At 42.7% G+C, this 19,912-nt stretch overlaps 1 protein-coding gene across 1 annotated transcript; it reads right to left on the bottom strand.

The window, feature by feature from the left end:
• Positions 1-324: 324 nt before the first annotated feature.
• Positions 325-19,380, bottom strand: zgpat (zinc finger, CCCH-type with G patch domain). The gene is made up of 6 exons (XM_068048231.1): positions 18,710-19,380; positions 12,885-13,018; positions 11,957-12,109; positions 5,115-5,246; positions 3,599-4,019; positions 325-773 (listed from the first exon to the last, which is right to left on the bottom strand). Exons 1-6 carry the CDS (start codon positions 19,255-19,257, stop codon positions 635-637), a joined length of 1,527 nt encoding a protein of 508 aa, XP_067904332.1. The 5' UTR covers positions 19,258-19,380; the 3' UTR covers positions 325-634.
• Positions 19,381-19,912: the final 532 nt, after the last annotated feature.

The following is a 19,912-nucleotide window of genomic DNA, read 5'->3' as shown; positions in this document are numbered from 1 at the left end:
TAAGGTAAGTGGCGCTTTACATATAGTCATTGGGGTTCCACTGCTGAGCAACTGGGGGGGGGGGGGCACACACCATGGCCCTGCGGTGAGACTTTCTCGACATCGGGGGTGAAGGTGGGCCTCGCCCGGCACAACTTAATGGGCCTCCCTTCACCATGACACTGATGTCGAGTGGCCAGCAAAATTCAGCCCATACTGTCAGAAAAACTTCCATCTCAAAAAGGAAAATTTTGCATTGCAGTCTGTTGTATCCCGAGCAGTATCAGAGCAATTCAAAGCATGCTCAAAATAACAAAGTGGTTCTTTTAAATACAGAAGAAAAGCAACAGGGGGAAACACTTTTATATAGCTAACGGTATACAATTTACAACACTGACATAAACAATGTTCCTGTTCTCATTTTTTAAAAGATAGGAAAGCAATTGTCATCTGATCTCAGGTGCATCAATCTCATCTAATAACAGAAATGACTTGTGGCTATTAGTTGTTTGCATTAAAATGCAAAACATTCAAAAATACACACGCCAACTAACACAAACCAATAGAATCGTATTATGTTAATTCCATTGGATACATCTTACAGAAAAATTGTCCTTGTTTTTAAATATACCAAAGAACAATGAACAATTTAAAATCAGAATTTGGTCATCTTCTTGTGTGTGTCTGCCTTCTTTTGTTCTTGTTGAGCCCCGGATTCCTGAGTCTTTAGATAGGACAATTGCTTCTTTGCATTAGACAACTTCTCCTCCAGATGGGAAGTTACTGCTTTGTCTCTGTAATAAAGCAGTAAAGAAAACTGAAACATACATTACCAAGTGATGTTGTAGAGACAAGTCTATTGATGCTCCTTAACAATTGAGTTAAATCTTAACCCCTACTCAAAGAGGCAGTGGTGTAGTGGTAATCTCACTAGACTAGTAAACCAGAGACCCAGGCTAATGTTCTAAGAACATGGGTTCGAATCCTACCACAGCAATTAGTGAAATTTGAATTCAAGTAATAAACCTGGAATTTTAAAAAAAAGCTAGTCTTGTGGTGATCATGAACAATTGTTGTGGCAGGAAACAAAGGGCATTTGCCAACGTGTTTTTGCAACTGGAGGGCTGTTCCCAGTGGCATTCTGCAGGGCTCAGTACTGGGTCCCCTGCTTTTTGTGATATATATATTAATGATTTGGACGTAAATGTAGGGGGCATGATCAAGACGTTTGCAGACGACACAAAGATTGGCCGTGTGGTAGATAGCGAGCAGGATAGCTGTAGGCTGCAGGAAGCTATTGATGGTCTGGTCAGATGGGCAGAAATGTGGCAAATGGAATTCAACCCGGAGAAGTGTGAGGTGATGCACCCGGGGAGGTCAAACAAGGCAAAGGAATACATGATTAATGGGAAAATACTGAGAGGTGTAGAGGAAGTGAAGGACCTTGGAGTGAATATCCACAGATCTCTGAAGGTAGCAAGACAGGTTGATAATGTGGTTAAGGTGGCATATGGAATCCTTTCCTTTATTAGCCAAGGTATAGAATATAAGAGCAGGGAGGTTATGCTGGAACTGTATAACTCATTGGTTAGGCTATAACTTGAGTACTATATGCAGTTCTGGTCACCTTATTACAGAAAGGATGTAATTGCACTAGAAAGGGTACAGAGGAGATTTACGAGGATGTTGCCAGGACTGGAAATATGCAGCTTTGAGGGAAGATTGGATAGGCTGGGGTTGTTCTCCTTGGAACATAGAAGGCCGAGGGGAGATCTGATTGAAATGTACAAAATTTTGAGGGGCCTGGATAGAGTGGAGGTGAAGGGCCTATTCAGCAGAAAGGTCACTGACTAGGGGACATAGATTTAAAGTGATTGGTAGAAAAATTAGAGGGGAGATGCTGAAAAGTTTTTCACCCAGGAGGGTGTTGGGGGTCTGTAACTCATTGCTTGAAAGGAGAGTTGAGGCAGAAACCCTAAACTCATTCAAATGGAGTCTGGATATGCACCTCAAGTGGTGTCATCTGCAGGGCTACGGACCAAATGCTGGAAGGTAGGATGAGAATGGGTGGATCGTTTTTCAGCTGGTACAGACACGATGGGCCAAGTGGCCTCTTTCTGTGCCTTAAACCTTCTATGATTCTGCTCTGCACAGCATTGTATATTACTTTACAAGTCCACCAAGGGAAACCTTAGGTCTATACACTGAATGAATCAAACTTTAACATAGCTTTACTCGTGTGCTGTAATTTAAACGTCTTTGTAGAGACCATCCCAACAATAAACTAAATGGTCCTGCTCTTTATGTTTATTAAGAAATTACCAATATACAAAAAGAAGCAATTTGCACTTAATTGTTCCCTTAAATAGCAAAATGGAGTTTCACTGGGGACGGTGGGGTTTGCACACTAACAAGGAGTTGGGGAGGGGGGTTTTGGGGAAAGTTGCGAGCATAGGTCTGGCATTTGACTCAATATCAGGTAAAAGACATAGGTCTTGAGGAGATGTAGCAAGATCAATGAGTTTGGAAAGGGGCCTGCAGGTAGCAGGGGCATGATGACTCTGCTAGTAATGAGCAGGGTGGTGTGGGCAGAAGAACTATAGTAAATCCAAATTTAGGAAAGCAGGCTGCGAGCTGGTGTGCAAGACTAGAGGAAGTTACAGAGGTAGGGTAGTGCAAGACAGGAGGATTTGGCAATCAGTACACTGGAGAATGGAAAGCCAGCAACGGTCAGTGTAGCAGCGTGAACAGAGGAATTGGGAAGATGTTAGAAAAATTGAGCCTAGGGCCAATGAAGATAAGGCTGTAAATTGAGACAGCTGTCTGCGTGAGGTAGAGATAGAGATGGGCATGCAACAGGAGGTTGAAGCAGGAAGTCTTCAACCAAATGTGGGATTAGAAGCTCAGCTAAGAATGAAACAGGATATGAGGGGATATGTGGCGAGTCGAAGAGACTTAGTAGTTGGCAGGAAAAAAGACAGAGGCGCAAGGGGAGAGCCAACTGTGCAACAGCCCCGACAAACAAATTTCTCTGCAGCACCTCTGGAAAAGCCTGTCACTCTAGAATTGGCCTTTATAGCCACTCCAGGCGCTGCTTCACAAACCACTGACCACCTCCAGGCGTGTATCCATTGTCTCTCGAGATAAGGAGGCCCAAAAGACAGAGAAGAATGAGGGGATAATTTTCACCATCACCTCTTAGGCAGTAACTTGCCTGTTTGTTCTGGAAACTGCCCGATTTTAATTTCCATTGATTTTAACGGAAGAAATTCAGGTGAGTTGTTACAATGAGCCAGTTACTGTTCAGGCAGTAAAGATGAAAATTGCTTCCCAGTTCCCCCCAAGTTGCACATTGAGCACCTGAGAAAGGGATGGAATGATCGGGGGGGGGGGGGGGGGGGGTAGAAGGGGTGGTGGTGAGATGGGGTTTAAGTGGGGATTTTCTGATGAGAACCAAACAGGATGCCTTTAGTCCTTCCAACATTGAGCTGCACAGTCACCTTCACAGTTTTATGATAATCATCTACTACCATAAATGACACAACATAACAACTTCAAGAAGCAGACCCACCAAACTGAACTAAGTTCCAAATTGTAAACAGAGTAGTAGATAAAATACCTTCCAACATTTCTGGCAAGTGCCTCCATAATTTTTGCAATGTCCTTTTCAGTCTGCTCAATTTTTTCTGTTATTTGAAAAAGCTGGATGTTTAGAGCTTTCTTCATGCTTTTATTGCCCCTATAACATTCTTTGCTATTTTTCTCTCTCATCGGAAATCCAGTTTGAACTGATGAACTGCTAGTCTGTCCAGTACTTTGAAGTTTGTCATTCAAAAAGTCAAACACAGTCTGGCGAGGTTTTCTCTCTTTAACAGCACATGAACCTTTGCCTTTCCTCTTGTGCTTCTTTTTGTGGAGATGGCTGAGTTTTCCTTCCCCTTTTTTTTGCAGGACTTCAGCACATTGATCTAGGGATTTCCCTGGTGGTAAAACTACTGCTTGTACAGGTTCCACTCGACCGTCAGAATTCTTCCCCAAACCTAAAAAAAAAACAACCCCTCCAAATCAGTTACAAGTAATTCTCTTTCAAATGGAGCCAATTAAAAATGTAAATCTTAAAGAGTAAACATCAATAATTTTCGCTTTAAAAACACACACAGTAATATGTGTTTTGTTCTCAAGATTACCTCATATGGAAAGTCCAGGGTAGAGAAGACAGTAAGTGGTTCTAGTTGGGAAACTGTACACTACCAACGACAACTAAAAATCTCTCTCTCATCTCCCCAAAAATGAACACGAATATGGCAATTTATATTGGGACTGAACCTGGGAACTATTTTGGTTTCACTCTGAACTGTTAAAAGATGCTGGTTTTTGGACTAAAAGAGGCAACTGGAATTTGTTTATGGACCTGCCAGGAGTTCAGAAGAAAACTGTTATCTCTCTTTGAAGAATCTCTGCTCTTGAAAAGCAAAAGCCTGTATGAAGTTGTACTCTTGCCTCCTATATTTTGAAGAACTCCTGAATGTTTGCATAAACCTTACATCTTTAAACAGGACTTTGCATCAAATGTGTAAGAACCGACACCTTTGTTGCTGTACACTTGCTGTAAAACCTATGTGAAGCCTTCTGCAGTTGAATTTCTTTGAATGCCTACCCAAACAGACTATTCATCAACCTTGCCAGGAAAGATTCCTAGTGACATCCAACTATTCGACTTTGGGACACCTCGCCAAAACAAAGGACTTCCGTCCAGATCTTTGCAGTTTAAGCTTTTTTCATTCCTTCTATTCCTTTGTAACAGCTATAAACAAAAATCCTTGTTATTCCCCTGGTTAACCGGGTTTTGGATGCATGTGTGTGTGCGTGAGGGCTAGGATAAAAATATGGGGCTTTAATATCACAATTCGCGTACATACTTACTTCATCATTGGTCAAGATTTGGTTTATAATAAACGGATAGTTTTGTTGCTTATTAAAGAAACCTAGTTGGTGTGCCTCATTCTGGGGACAAATAGTGTATCTAAATGGCTGTTTTGGTAAGTGGGAAAATTTATTGATATGCTGTGACCTGTGGAGAAGTGGGATTGAATTAACAGTGCGTTCCTCCCACCTCGGTTGTAACACAGTTTTACCTTTTCCAAATTCGTAGCCCAGTTTAATCATTAGTTTGGATCCGATTCCCCGAGTGTGAGCTTCCCAACCAGCAAATGAAGAGCTGCAAGCTGGAGTCCAATTTCCTATCTCCAGAGATTTTTCATCCAAAACTGAAATAAGATAATGGAAGTGAAACAGTTACAAAAATACAGACCATTTTAATTCAAAAAATTCCATGCATGACTTCAAGATGTTTGATCAAAACAACTTACATTTATATACATGGCAAAATACCCCAAGGTGTTTCATGGGAAGAAGTGTGGGTATCAAACAGGAAATAGGAGAAAAATGAGGGGAAGTGACTGAAAACATAGCCAAAGTGGTACATTTTGACTAGACCTCTGAAGGTGAAATTTAGGAAGTGAGTTCTTGAATGCTGGAACATGGTACCTGAAAATACTGTAATAGATAGAAAGGGATGGGAAGCATGGTAGACCAGAATAGGAAAAAACAGAAAATGGGATGTTAGGCTGGAGAGGTTTGCAGTAATGGTGGTGGGGGTCCGTGAAAGAGTGGGGGAGTGGTGGGAGGAGGAGAAACAAGGCTCTGGAAGGATTTCAAGACAAAGATTTTAAAGTTAATATGTTGGGGAGGCAAAGTTGAGGATTATTTGTCAAATCCAACACATTGCTAATATTTAGGGAAAGTTTTATTTTGTAAAATTTTTAGCCAAATTTACAGAGAGAGAATACACCAATTAACATATATAGGTAAAGTGTTTGTTGATGAAAATCAATTTACCAAAATAATTCAATATTTGGATACAATAAATGACAAACTAGAGAATTAGATATTATCTTGGTACCATCAATTTTTGTCTTCACTGCCTAGACAGTAATCTGGTGGAGGGATCCCCTGTCAATTATAGAACCTGTTTTATTTACATTACATAGAACCATTTGGCTCAACTGGTCTTATGATTTTCATTTAATATATTTCAAAGAAAATCTGTGAGTTCTATCCAGTGGAGACAACCTGCTGCACCTTATTATTGCCCAGGCAGTGAACATGAAAATCTGTCCCTGCATCCTTCATACTGAAGAATCACAGGCCTATCTCATTCAGTGAATATAAATTAGTTTCCTAGCTAACTTCCTCCGATATATTTTAGTATACAATTACAATAGATTGCACCTCTCAAAATATCTGCACTGTATATCACAGCAATGCTGGCTTGTTCCATTCATCAACGAAAGTTATTTTTGTTCAAGATTCATTCACCAATATTTTCTAACAATCTTGAATACAAAAGTGAACAATGTGCCATTAGCACAGACTTCTTAGTTCATCCCAGTCGCTATAACATATAGTGGATCTAGAAGATCCAGATGTGACTTTTTGAAAGTAGGTGGCTATTATTGTAACTCACAGACCAATGTAGTTCCTTGGCAACAGATGAATGTGTTACAGCCAGGTGAGGGGACTGGGGGGGCGGGGGGTCCTCAGGCTCCCCTTTTGCCCTTCCTCTTGTTTGACCACAACAGAGTTTATTCCTTTTAGACAGTGGTTGTGCTTACCACCTCTGAGTGTTTTACCTTTACTGTGATTGTGAAAGAACCAATCAGACAGGTTTTATTTATTATTTATTTATTTTATTTAGAGATACAGCAGTGAAACAGGCCCTTCGGCCCACCGAGTCTGCGCCGACCATCAACCACCCTTTTATACTAATCCTACACTAATCCCATATTCCTACCACATCCCCACCTGTCCCTATATTCCCCTACCACCTACCCATACTAGGGGCAATTTATAATGGCCAATTTACGTATCAACCTGCAAGTCTTTGGTGGTGGGAGGAAACCGGAGTACCCGGCAAAAACCCACGCAGACACAGGGAGAACTTGCAAACTCCACACAGGCAGTACCCAGAATTGAACCCGGGTCGCTGGAGCTGTGAGGCTGCGGTGCCAACCACTGCGCCACTGTGTTGCCCATTTTCTTGAGTTTAAACATGAAACAGGTAACTTTATTATACTTAACACTCTAACCCCGATTTAAAAATACTAAAAAAAAACTACACATTCACACAAGAATCACACACATATACAAGTAGATTACAGCAGGGAAAATAGATTTGGTGGTTGGATTAAAGTCAATAATAAATGGAACTTAAATACACAGTCTGTGAAGTGGATGATCCAGTAGTCCTCGCTGGTCAAAGCGCACTTTGTGGTTGGCCTGCTTTGCTCAGGGTTTTCTTGAATGCAGAATTGTAGTTGGCTCTCTTACCCTGGTCTCTGGCTGTAGCAGTCTGTACACTTGGAGGCCCACAGTCACAGACAGTTTTCAAACTTGATGTTTTCTGGGGATAGAGAGAGAGAAAGGGAGGCCCACAACTTTCTCTGCTGCTGCAGTCTCAGTTACTACTTGTCTTTTTGTCCAAAGGAAACAAAACCAGCTCGCCCCACCCCCTCCCCACCACCTACCAAGATGGATAGACAGTTACATGGCTGCTTCAGGTTTTCTGAAACCTTCTAATGAAATTCAAGGTTAGGTATTGGCTCCACATGCCAATTTACACTTGGAGGATGTTTGTTCTTTCAAAGTCAATATATTAGGATTGCCTTAACTGTTATGCTAATGAAACCATTTTAGGTAATTCACTCACTTAGAGCAAACCATTGTTCTGGATCCATGCTGCTCAAACCTCTAGCTCCAGGTCAATATTTTGAATATGAAAAGGTGTTTCAGATGGAAATTGCAGTGGCCCTCTTGGCTGCTAGTTTTTTTAAAAAGTTACTGTAGGATTTTTTCCCATTAAAAGTAAGTTTCCAACCGAAGAAGTTAATATTTCTCATTTGGCATGGGGGTCTTCTTGACATTTGCATTTTGTTGAATGCAGAAGGCTTGGTTTGCTCATATGAGGTTCTGGTAAACAAAAAGGATTAATATATTCTCTCCAACGGGATTTTCGTTTGTCACTTTACCTTGTTCACCTTCATTGATTTCCATTTCTCTCCTGGTGTTTGATAAGATGCCTACCAAAACTCGTTTTCACAGCCACATCCCCTTCCTCAGCAATCATCTCCAGCTCTGACATATTCCATGTGAATTCCATGTTTCAAATTCACCCAGCATTACAAGTATCTTTGAGACATACAACATTCCTCGGACTGCTGTTCTCTTCGCATCCGGAGATCCACGCACAGTGCCATGCGCCGGCACATGTACACACTCGACTTCTCCCAGAAGCACCGACTCACCCCATCTCAAAACTGTCCTGCTACGCAGTTTCATTTCATCCGTCGTCTTATCCGACACATTAACAAAAAACTTTTTATCTTTCTTTCAGCTGTTAAGGAATGCAAGCTCCAGCAACTCATGGGAATCAACGCCCCTCCAAATCTTTCTTCCCTTCCACTTCCCTCTGAACCCATCCGTTCTGCTAATCTCATCCTTTGCCATGTATTCGTAATACTCTGACTTTCCCTCTGACGCTGAACAATTTGTACTTTGCAAAGGACTCAATTTTATCCCCTTATACCCTCACCGCAATGAATTGCGTGCTCGGCATGACTTTGAGCTTTTCTTCTGTCGCCTTCACCTCAGGCTCACTTCTGTGGCTGGGAGTCCTCGCCCCAGCCAGTGGACCCATTCACCAGCTGCCAGAATTCTCCTCCACCTGGACCCCTCCCTCTGGCCTTTTACCCACTCTTGATCTTTTCATTGAGAACTGTCGATGTGACATTGGCAGTCTTAATTTCTCTGCTCCCCTCACTCACGCTAACCAGTCTCTCTTGGAACTTGCTGCACTCTGTTCTCTCAGGTCCAAACCCGACATTGTGATCAAACCTGCTGACAGGGACAGTGTTGTTGTTGCAGAGGCTGAGTGCCAACTCTCAGACACTTCTTCCTACCTCCCTCTGGACCATGATCCCACCACCAAACATCAAGCCAGTGTCTCCAGGACTGTCACTGACCTCATTTCCTCTGGAGATCTTCCCACCTCACAGTCCCGCAAACCCAAACAACCCACTTTTACCTCCTTCCCAAAATCCACAAACAGGATTGTCCCAGTAGACCCACTGTTTCAGCCGGTTCCTGCCTCACAGAACTTATTTCTTCCTATCCTGACTCTATTTTTTCTCCCCGGTCCAGTCTCTTCCCACCTACATTCGTGACTCTTCTGATGCCCTACGCCATTTCGACAATTTCCAGTTTCCTGGTACTAACCATCTCCTCTTCATTTTGGACGTCCAATCTCTAAACCTCCATTCCCCACCAGGACGTTCTGAAGACTCTCCGCTACTTCCTTGAATAGAGGCCCAACCAGTCCCCATTCACCACCACACTCCTCTACCTGGCTGAACTTGTTCCAGTCCTACTCAGGCCCCCTTCCCTATGCTTCTTCCAGTACATTGATGACTGTATCGGTGCCATTTCCTGTTCCTGCCCCGAACTGCAAAACTTCAGCAACTTTGCTTCCATTTCCACCCTTCTCTCTCCTTCACATGGTCCATCTCTGACACTTCTCTTCACTTCCTCGACTTCTCTGTCTCCATCGCTGGGGATGGGCTATCAACTAATATTCATTCCCACAGCTACCTTGACTACACTTCCTCATAACCTGCCTGCTGTAAGGATTCCATTCCATTCCCCCAGTTTCTCCATCTCCAACGCATCTGCTCTGATGATGCTACCTTCCACAGCAGTGCTTCTGATATGTCTTCCTTTTTCCTCAACTGAGGATTTCCCCCACTGTGGTTGACAGGGCCCTCAACCATGTCCAACCCATTTCTCACACTTCTGCCCTCCCTCCTACCTCTCCCTCCCAGAACTGCGACAGGGTTCCCCTTGTCCTGACTTTCCACCCCAGCAGCCTTCACATCCAAAGGATCATCCTCCACCATTTCCACCACCTCCAGCGTGATGCCACCACCAAACACATCTTCCCCTCTCTTCCCATGTCAGCACTGCGAAGGGTTCGTTCCCACTCTGATATCCTGGTCCACTCCTCATCACCCCCAACACCATGGCACCTTCCCATGCAAGCACAGGAGGTGTAATACCTGCCCTTTTTACCTCCTCTCTCCTCACCATCCAAGGCCTCAAACACTCCTTCCAGGTGAAGCAGCGATTTACTTGTACTTCTTTCAATTTAGTATACCGTACTCGCTGCTCACAATGCTGTCGCCTTGACACTGGGGAGACCAAACACAGATTGGATGACTGCTTTGCGTAACACCTCCGCTCAGTCCGCAAGCATAACCCTGAGCTTCCGGTTGCTTGCCATGTTTATTCACCACCCTTCTCTCATGCCAACATTTCTGTCCTTAGCCTGCTGCAGTGTTCCATGCACATCAATGCAAACTTGAGGAACTGCACTTCATCTTCCAATTAGGCACTACAGCCATCTGGACTCAACATTGAGCTCAATAATTTTAGACCATGACTGCCTTTTTTAATTTTATTATATTTTATTTTTTAACCATGGGCCTGTCTTAAATTTGTTTTTCAGGTTTTTGTTTTTGGTCAGAGCTTTTCATTATGCCATCATTAACATTCTCTCTGGACTAATGCTTGTCTTTTAATACAACTAATAGCACTCCCTTTGCCTTTGTTCCGTGACATCTTTGTCATTTAATCTCTCCTGCCCTCTGCCCTATCACCCCTTCCCTTTTGTTCCTCTTCCCTCCCCCTTTTCACTTGCTCAAAACCTATTACGTTTCTAACCTGTGCCAGTTCTGATGAAAGGTCACAGACCTGAAAAGTTAATTGTTTCTCTTTCCACAGATGCTGCCAGACCTGCTGAGTGTTTCCAGAACTTTCTGTTTTTATTTGATATTGCAGTCTGCTGGCATAGTGTTTTTGTGTATCCAACAGTAGAACTAAGTTCATGCCCAGTTTCCCACATTTGCAATTTCCCAATTTCAGTTTGACAAAGAACAGAAAGACAAGTACAGTGCAAATGCATTCATCAAGGAGCACTTGAGATTAGCTTTGTCTGAAACTCGAGACCACATGCCCTACTCTGGACAGTGATAATGCCTAAGTAAATATTCCAGAATTGAGGTACAGAATTAAAATTTGATAATGTTCTAAGTAAACAGACACTTGGTAATATTTCACCAAAATCATCTCTTACATTACAGGTATAACTGACAATTTTTTATCATTGGCAATATTCTCCAACTAAAATGCCTACTTCTCTTGTGAAGGAATTGTTACATTGCACTATAAACAGATTAATTTTCTACCTCTTTTAATTCAACCAATTGAAAGAGGTAATAAGTGCCCCCTTCTTAAAGAGGCACCACTAATAAAGTAAAACAAAACACCAAAACTTTAAAAAGGAACCATAACTATCAAATTAACGTAGCATCCCAGGGGTTAATGGTGCACTTCAGTCCCTCTGGTGCCCACTGGTCATGGAAGGCCTCAAGCATACCAGCATACACAAGATGCTCCCTCTCCAGGGACACTTGGGAACAGATGTAGCCACAGAAGACAGTCAGGCAGTTGGGCCTAACAAAACCCCACAACCACCCGCTGCCTGGACCCTCTTGATGGCCAGTTTCATCAGGAGGACCTCCGATCTGCCCACTCCCCTCCAGACTGGTTAGCCAAAGATCAGATGAAGTGCAGCCAGAAATTGAGAAGCAGCCCCTTCAAATAGTAGAAGAGGGGCTGCAACCTCTCACACTCAACATACACATGAAATACAGACTCCTCCAGAAGTCAAAGGTGGCCTGAGAGTCCTGAATCGACAACATCCTGCTGCACGGGACTGCCCTGTGCAACACCCTCCACAAAATATTTCTGATGGACCAGATTTTCTGAAGAAAACAACAGCTGTAGGCTAATTTATAGTGCTTACCTTTTGCATAACCAAGCTGCCCCTCATCCTCAGAACTGGAAGATGAGGAAGACTCGTCAGCCCGAGGTACTGGCATAATCCCATCCCCCTCCACTACGATCTCCTTTTGAAGCAAGGAATCAAATTTTACTGTAAAATAACCATTGTCAATGTCTGAAAAACACAAACCATTTCCACGTATTAGCCCTATCATAAATATGAACTTCTCTAAAATTTCTAAAATTGTCCATGGAGTCACTCATGGTGAATCCGCTCCACATCAAATCTTTGAGACCTGGATCCATCTCTTTATCTCCATGCTCCCTTATCTCTCAGCTAACCTCCGTCAGGCCACATTTTTAAGATTTCCTTTACACAAAGCCGATGCTTTGATGCAAAAGTGGGCGGAGTAGTAACCATTATTTTAATATTTTTACAGCTGGGAATGCTGGCATAGTTTAGAATTGAAGAGCAGCTATTTTGCAAAGCTGGAAATGGAGCCACAGTCTCAGGTGAAGGAGTTGGGGGTGGAGGGTGCATGCAGTGGGAGAAGTGGCTACTTTTTCCCTGTGTGGGGGATCCAAAAAAAACAAAATGCACAGGCTCAGGTCTCAGGGAAAAAAGCAGCTAACAAGAAAAAAAACAGCTGAGATGCATGCGGGAATGGGCTTGAATTTAAAACTTTAATATTGTCTGTTGGTAAAAAGGATAAAAGTCAATGGGAAATCATTAAAAGATCGGATTTTTTAAAGAAATAAAGGTGTTTTGTTAAAAAATGCATAATTAGTGAAAATTCCATCACATCCTCACAAGAAATCTCTAAATGCAGTACAGGGATACTGTTACTAACATAGATAAAACCATGATGAACACTTTTCCACTTTTACAGCAGTTAAATTGTATAAGATGAAGTGTGATCAGTCAGGAAATGTAGACGTACTGTACTTACCTATGATTTTAGCTGGGTACCAAATCTCATCTTCACACTTAGCTAAACAGGATGACCCCACCTCAAGCGAGCTGAGGTCCAGTTCTTCAAACTCCCGTAGTTGAGACAAAGCCACAACCTCTCCATGTGAGTATCTAGTCAGACACAATTATTTTCAGCATTGTAAACTTTCTTCCAAAATATATATTTTGCATATGTCTCACCATGTTTTTAGTCCAATTTTCCCTCCTCCTTTTCTCAATCACATACACCAGGCGCCTCTAGTACTTCACACATACAGCTATTTTGCACGTGATCCTAGACAGTGAGCAATAGCAGGCTAATCAACCACATGGGACATCAAAACCAGCATCCACATATGCACACTTTTCATCAGGGCACACTGAATAGCAAGGGGAAACTCTAGATAATCCTGAGATCGAGATCAACTACAGCACTCCTTACTGCTACTCTCTGAGACCACATGCGCAGAACAGACTGGGAACCAATACAGAGATCTTCCTAGTCTGTATGGCTCAATTTCACAATGCATTTTTAACTTCTAAAGGAACGGAAATTTCTACTGGAAGGGTACCTGTAGTTCAGCTATAGAAACATGTCTTGAAAGTTGACTCTTTTACTTAAAGACTAGCAGAGCAGTTGTGATTGAAATTCTGCATGTCCAATAACCAGAATATTCTTTATTTACACAAAACATCACAGAAATTCCAGTGTACATGTGAAGATCAAAGACTGCACTCTGTAGTACTCACTTCCTCCACTTAAATCAGAGAGTTTATTTTGGACATCTTGTGACTGAAAGTTGGTACTGCAGCAATTCAGAACTGAGTAAGTTGCAATGTGCCTTAGGACACAATCCAGTACTGGATGATCACACACACAAACACAGGCACACACTTTCAATGCCTGACCAGCTTTTTCCCCTCAAAATATGAGCAATAAATAATTAATTATAACAGACAAATAACTGAAATGAAATATTACATACATTAATTTTGTATGCAATAACAGCAAAGTTGCTAATAAATTATGCATAAGTTGCAGCAATCCCATTTAAAAGTCCCAAGGCATTTAACAGAGGAGAAAAAGATGGCAAACAGAAGAAATAAGAGGGATGATCAAAAGCCTGGTCCAAAAGTGGAGTTTTTAGAAGGCCTTTAAAGGTAGGGGGATAAGTAAAAGGTGTTTAGGGAGAGTGGAATTGAGGCAATACCAAGTTGCATTTACACAGCACCTTTAATATAATAAAACATCCCAAGGTGCCTCACAGGAACATAATCAAAACAAAAACTGACATCAAGCTGAAGGAGATGTTTTTTAGGACAGGTCACCTAAAGCATGATTAAAGAGTTTTGAGGAGCATATTAAAAGAAAAGATCAGGTTGACAGGTTTAGGGAAGGAATGCAAGAACCTAAGGTCTAAATGGCTGAAGGCATGGCCACCAATGATGCGGTGAAAAGGGTCGGGTGGGGGTGGAGTTGTTGGGGGATGCACAAGAGGCCAGAGTTGTAGAATGGGAGCAGGATACAGAGGTAGGGAAAGGCAAAGGCGTGGATGAATCTGAACACAAGATGAGAATTTTAAAAAGGCAAGACATCCAGGACTGGGAGTCAACGGAGGGCAACAAGTATTGAGGGGGTGCTTGAACAGGACTTGGTGTGGGTTAGAATACGAGCAGCAGAGTTTTGGGTGAACTCCCTTATAGAGGGCGAAAGATGAGAGACCAGCGAGAAGAGCATCAGAATAATTGATTCTGGAGGTAACAAAAGCATGGATGAGAATTTCAGCAGCAGATATGTGAAGGTGGGGTGGACATGGGCGATATGAAAGTAGGGGTCTTTGTACTGGAGAGGGTCTGTGGTTGGAAGCACAGGTCGCAATTAAATAGGGTACTGAAATCTGGTTCCGCTGAGAAAGTGGCCAGGAGGCAGAATGGAATCAGCCGCAAGGGAGCAGAGATCCTGGCGGGGGCTGAAATCTCTGCTGCCAGTGGTGTAGCGGGGAGATTGGAATAATGCACAACATGCTATCGGAGGACCGAAAAGCATAGGCTAGTGAAAATTGCAGTAGTTAGATGGGGTGAGACCATGGAGGAAGTATTAAAAGAGCAAGAGCAATTTGAATGTGTTGGGGGTAGAGGCCTATGGAGGTCAGCAAGGGCAGGAGTGGTGAGCAAGAAGGACTTGAATTTTAAATGGAGTCAAAAAATGCGTGATCATGGTGTGCAAGTATGCAGATCATTAAAGGTGATAGCACAAGCAGACAAGCCCATAAAATTAAAGGCCAAATGAAATCCTTGGTTTTGTATTTAAAAGGTGTAGAATACAAAGCAAAGTGGTAATGGTGAAAATATAAAAGATTTTAGTTAGTACGCCAACTGCAGACTATCTACAGTTTTGGACATCCAATTACAGGAGGGATATAAAAGCAATGGAAAAGATGTATCATAGATTCAGTGATAATGTTACCAGGGCTGACAGCTTTCAATTATGAAGAGAGACTCGAGAATTTTGCCTTTTTTTCCACTGAAGCCAGTATGGTTAATATACGACCTGATTAAGGTCTTTAAGGCTTTGATGAAGCAAACAGTTAGCAAGTAGGCACAAATACAATATAAAAAGAATTGAAGGGGAGCTTAGAAACATGTCTTTACACAAAGGGTGGTTAGAAACTGGAATGCTCTTCTGCAAATGAGTGCTTGGAGCAGAGTCCATAAAATCTTTGAAAAGCGAGCTATATAATTGTTTGAAAAAATAGTAGTATCAAAAAGGTATGGGAAGCAAGCAGGAGGATGGAATTAGATCATGTAGTCCATGTCAACAAAAACATTGGTGCAGATTTGATGCTCTAAATGGCTTGTTTCTGTGCAGTAACATCCCATTAGGGGAAAGGATGTGACTCCAGTTTTGGATGAGTTGGAGTTTGTGTATGAAAAAACTCAGGAAGTCACCAAGAAAAGCTTCAGAAAAGTTGAAACTGGAGATAATTAAAGCATAGACAAGGGTTTCAATGGCAGTGGAAGTGAGCCAAGGGCAGAGAGGGGCAATTGTACAGAGGTGAAAGTTAGGGAATGATGGATAGGTGTGGGGTTTGTAGCTTAGTTCAATGTTTAATAGGACAGCACACAAGTTAGTCAGTGACAGGATACAGGCAGGGGCAAGATACCGAATTTTGACAGAAGCTAAATGAAATGACTTTGGTATTCCCAACGTTCAACTGGAGGAAGTTCCAACTCATCCACAACTTAATGTCAGATAATCTGGCAGTGAGGGGATGATCATGGAATCATAGGTAATAGTGGAAAGGTAGTGTACTGTATCGTCGATTTTAAAGAAACTGAATGTCAATAAGCATAAACACTTAAAAAGCACCAAAATAAGAACTGTGTGGTATTCCAGAGATGAAAGGTGAAGCCAATACCAGAGGTACCCTGGCTACTTAACCATGCATGGGCGATCCAACAAAAATGGAGCTCATGGAAGCAGTGTTTGGAGTGGCTGACCATGTCAAATGCCAAGGAGTTGTTTTAGATTAGATTAGATTAGATTAGAGATTCAGCACTGAAACAGGCCCTTCGGCCCACCGAGTCTGTGCCGAACATCAACCACCCATTTATACTCATCCTACACTAATCCCATATTCCTACCGCAATCCCCACCTGTCCCTATATTTCCCTACCACCTACCTATACTAGTGACAATTTATAATGGCCAATTTACCTATCAACCTGCAAGTCTTTTGGCTTGTGGGAGGAAACCGGAGCACCCGGAGAAAACCCACGCAGACACAGGGAGAACTTGCAAACTCCACACAGGCAGTACCCGGAATCGAACCCGGGTCCCTGGAGCTGTGAGGCTGCGGTGCTAACCACTGCGCCACTGTGCCGCATTATGTCACAGTTGCAATTGTAAAGGATAACAAGGGCAGTCTCAGTTCTGTGGTATAAGGGGAAGCCTTCCTGATCGGATTCAAACAGAGAGTTGTGTAAGAGGTGAACAAGTAGCTTTGTGGCAATGACATTCAAATTACTTAAAGAAAGAGAGGTGGGGAGGCAGTCTGAGTGGATAGTGGAATTTGTAACATTCCTCGGGGGGGGGGGTGAAATGACCACAATTTTGACAGTAAGGTCATCGATGCCTTTGTAAAAGAATCATTAACAATTTAGTTAGCATTGGGTCAAGGTAGTTAGATGGAGAAAGGAACAAGAAAGGAACAGGAAAACAGGCCCAGCAAATGTTAGTTGCCTAATGCTGGGTTGGCAGGGGGAATCTACAGAGTGATAGAAACTGGGGAAAAAGTTGCTGAGGAAAGGTTTAGGACAAGATAGGAAACAGCTGCTGAGACAGCCATTCAAAGAGTGGCAATCTTAAGAGATAACTCAAATTTACTGAATGAATGGGTTGCTATAGTTTTGTCTTTCATCTTGAAACAATACCTAGACAATTGTGTTGTATAATTTCTTGTAGCACACAAAGATCAACCGGGACACATTGCTTTGTATTAGCACAGGGCAATTTGATAGCAATTAAACTAAGATTTGAACAATTTTCACTGATAAATTCCAGTGATAGTTTGGATGTTAATTTGATTTTAAAAAATCCTCTGGGATTTGAGGTAAAACACATTTCCATTGTTTTCTTACCAAAGAACAGGTGTGGAGATGCACACATTTCATCCGTGACACCAGCACAAATGTTACCCACTGCATTAGCCAAGCTTCGGTAATGCTTATGCATTTCTAGACTTTATTTTCCTTCCAAAAATTAAGACAACGCGATTGGGATTTTTTTAAGGGATCATGTTAGCTAATGTGAGGGTTAGCTTACTTAAACTATAGCAAACATTAATCTTTCATTTCTAGTTACATTTGGAGCAAAATCCAATTCAGTACCTACAATATTTGATATATGGTGCTTTATAAAATTAACCAATAGATCTTTCAACTTCTTCCAAAGTTAATCATTTTGGCAATCTGCTTTTCTCTTAAATTTTCTTCCAAGAAGCCCCTCAACCCTGTGCAACTTCCTTCACCTGGAATATTGGGCAGTCAAGACAATGGATCTGACCATGACCATTATAAATGTTGAGTGTTCAGCAGGCAAGAGGTGTTCACAAAGTCAACAGGGACTACCAATGGCTGTTCTTATTCCCCACTTCAAAGTAGAATTCGAAGTGTATGCTTTTCCATGGCCTTCCATTTTAAAATTGTCCCGTCAACTAGGATTGTAACCGCATCAAGTTCAAGCCTGCTATGTCACACATCAACTGATACAATTACATTTTATTTTTTAAAAATCTGACAACGGCTCTAACCCCAAAATTGCATTTCTTCGATAGATGCTGACAGATTTGTTTATTTCTGGTATATTTATTTTATTTCTGGATTTGTTTTGATGAACCAAAGCAGTTGCAGAATAGGTTTACAACTCTTCACATTTTCTTCATGCTCAGCTCTGCAGCCCTTGAACCTTTTATCATATAAAACGTAGAGCACAGAAACAGGACATTTGGCCCAACTGGTTTATGCCATTGTTAATGCTCTGTACCAGCCTCTCCATGCTCTTCACCTCATCCCATCAACATACCCTTCTATTCCTTTCTCCATCATGTACTTATTTGGGTCCCCCTTAAAAGTACCTATGCTACCTGCCTCAACTATTCCTTGTGGTAGTGACTTCTACATTCTAACCCGAATTCGCCACAGGATTTATTCGTGACTATCTTACATTTGTGACCCCTAATTTAGAACTCCCCATTGGAAACATTTTCTCCAGGTCGATCCTGTCAAACCTCTATCAGGTACTCCTCAACCTTCTTTAGTTACCTGCAGGAGTCCAGGAAGCGGCAGGTCCCACTCAGATAGAAGGGACAGGGCTTCATTGCGCGCTGGGTCGGGTGGATCCAAAGGACTCGGACGCTGGGTTCGGGCGGCTGGTCGCTCTCGACACCCACCACCATAGCGTTGTGATACTGCAGCGGCCCCCAGGCAGGACGGTAGGGAGCGCGCACCTTGGTGCCGCCGATCTCCTCCCCGCTCTCCTCCGGCTCCCGACTCTGCTCGGCAGCGTCCCCCTCGCCAAGTCCGCTCAGGGCGGCCTGGAAAGTGGCATATTCCGCGTCCAGCTGAGCTCCTTGGCGGGACTCGAGCTCCGGGGAGGCCGCTCGGTGCAGCTGCTCCAGGAGCTGGCTCTTGCGGACCGACAGGAGGCTGGACTCGGTCAGCGCGATCAGCTGCTGTAGGTCGGCCCGGAGCTGGAGCAGGTCCGACTGGGCCTCGGCCTCAGGTTGGGCCTCGGCTCCCAGCGCCACTTCCACCTGCTGCAGCTGCGTCTTGTACAACTCGATCGCCGCCTCCAGACTCGTCTCGTCCATGGCTACCGCTTCTCGCCCAGGCTGATAGCAAGTGGTCAGTCAGGCAGTCTCCGGCCTCAAACAACCATCTGCCAGCGCCATCCCGGACGACACCGCCGCTCCGGAAGGAAACAGCAATGCGGCCTCTGACCTGCTGCTGACACCCCCACAGTTTGGATTTGCACTGCTTCAGTGTGGATTAACGGTTAAGATTTTCAATTACTTTCATTAGGAGCAAAGAAAATATCAGAACCAACCACCTTTATCCTGCATTGTCTTGTATTTGACAAAATATTGCACCAAACATTGTGTTTCATCTCTCCAGGGTTTATACTGTGCTGTTGTTTTGATTTCTTTCTATTTTGGTAAGGTTTTTTTCCATGCACATTTTTTTCTCTGTTCGTCTTGTGTTTTAACTCCATTATTTTCTTAGTTCTGTCTCCCAGTTCCTTGTATAATCATAATATTTTTACTTACATAAAAATAAACGAAGTGCGTTTATATAGCATCTTTCATGTCCTCAGGACACCCTAAAACCGTTTAGTCAATTAGTTACTTTTTTGAAGTGTAGTCAGTTGTTTTGAAGGCAGCAGTTTGCAAACAGCAAGGCACTGCAAACAGCGAAGAGATAAAAGACTGGCAATCTTAAACAAAAATAGAAATATTTGAATACACT

This window comes from Heterodontus francisci, chromosome 16 (assembly GCF_036365525.1).
Source record: "Heterodontus francisci isolate sHetFra1 chromosome 16, sHetFra1.hap1, whole genome shotgun sequence".
Lineage (NCBI taxonomy): Eukaryota > Metazoa > Chordata > Chondrichthyes > Heterodontiformes > Heterodontidae > Heterodontus > Heterodontus francisci.
The sequence above is the reverse complement of the archived record's forward strand: the minus strand, read 5'-3'. Positions and strand labels throughout refer to the sequence as shown.

Excerpts from the sequence above, each read along its gene's own strand:
- zgpat (XM_068048231.1), bottom strand. The coding sequence starts at position 19,257 with ATGGACGAGACGAGTCTGGAGGCGGCGATCGAGTTGTACAAGACGCAG. Across the intron at positions 12,110-12,884 it reads GTACCCAGCTAAAATCATAG|ACATTGACAATGGTTATTTT; the intron begins GTAAGTACAGTA and ends TGTGTTTTTCAG. Across the intron at positions 5,247-11,956 it reads GCAGCTTGGTTATGCAAAAG|TTTTGGATGAAAAATCTCTG; the intron begins GTAAGCACTATA and ends ATCTTATTTCAG.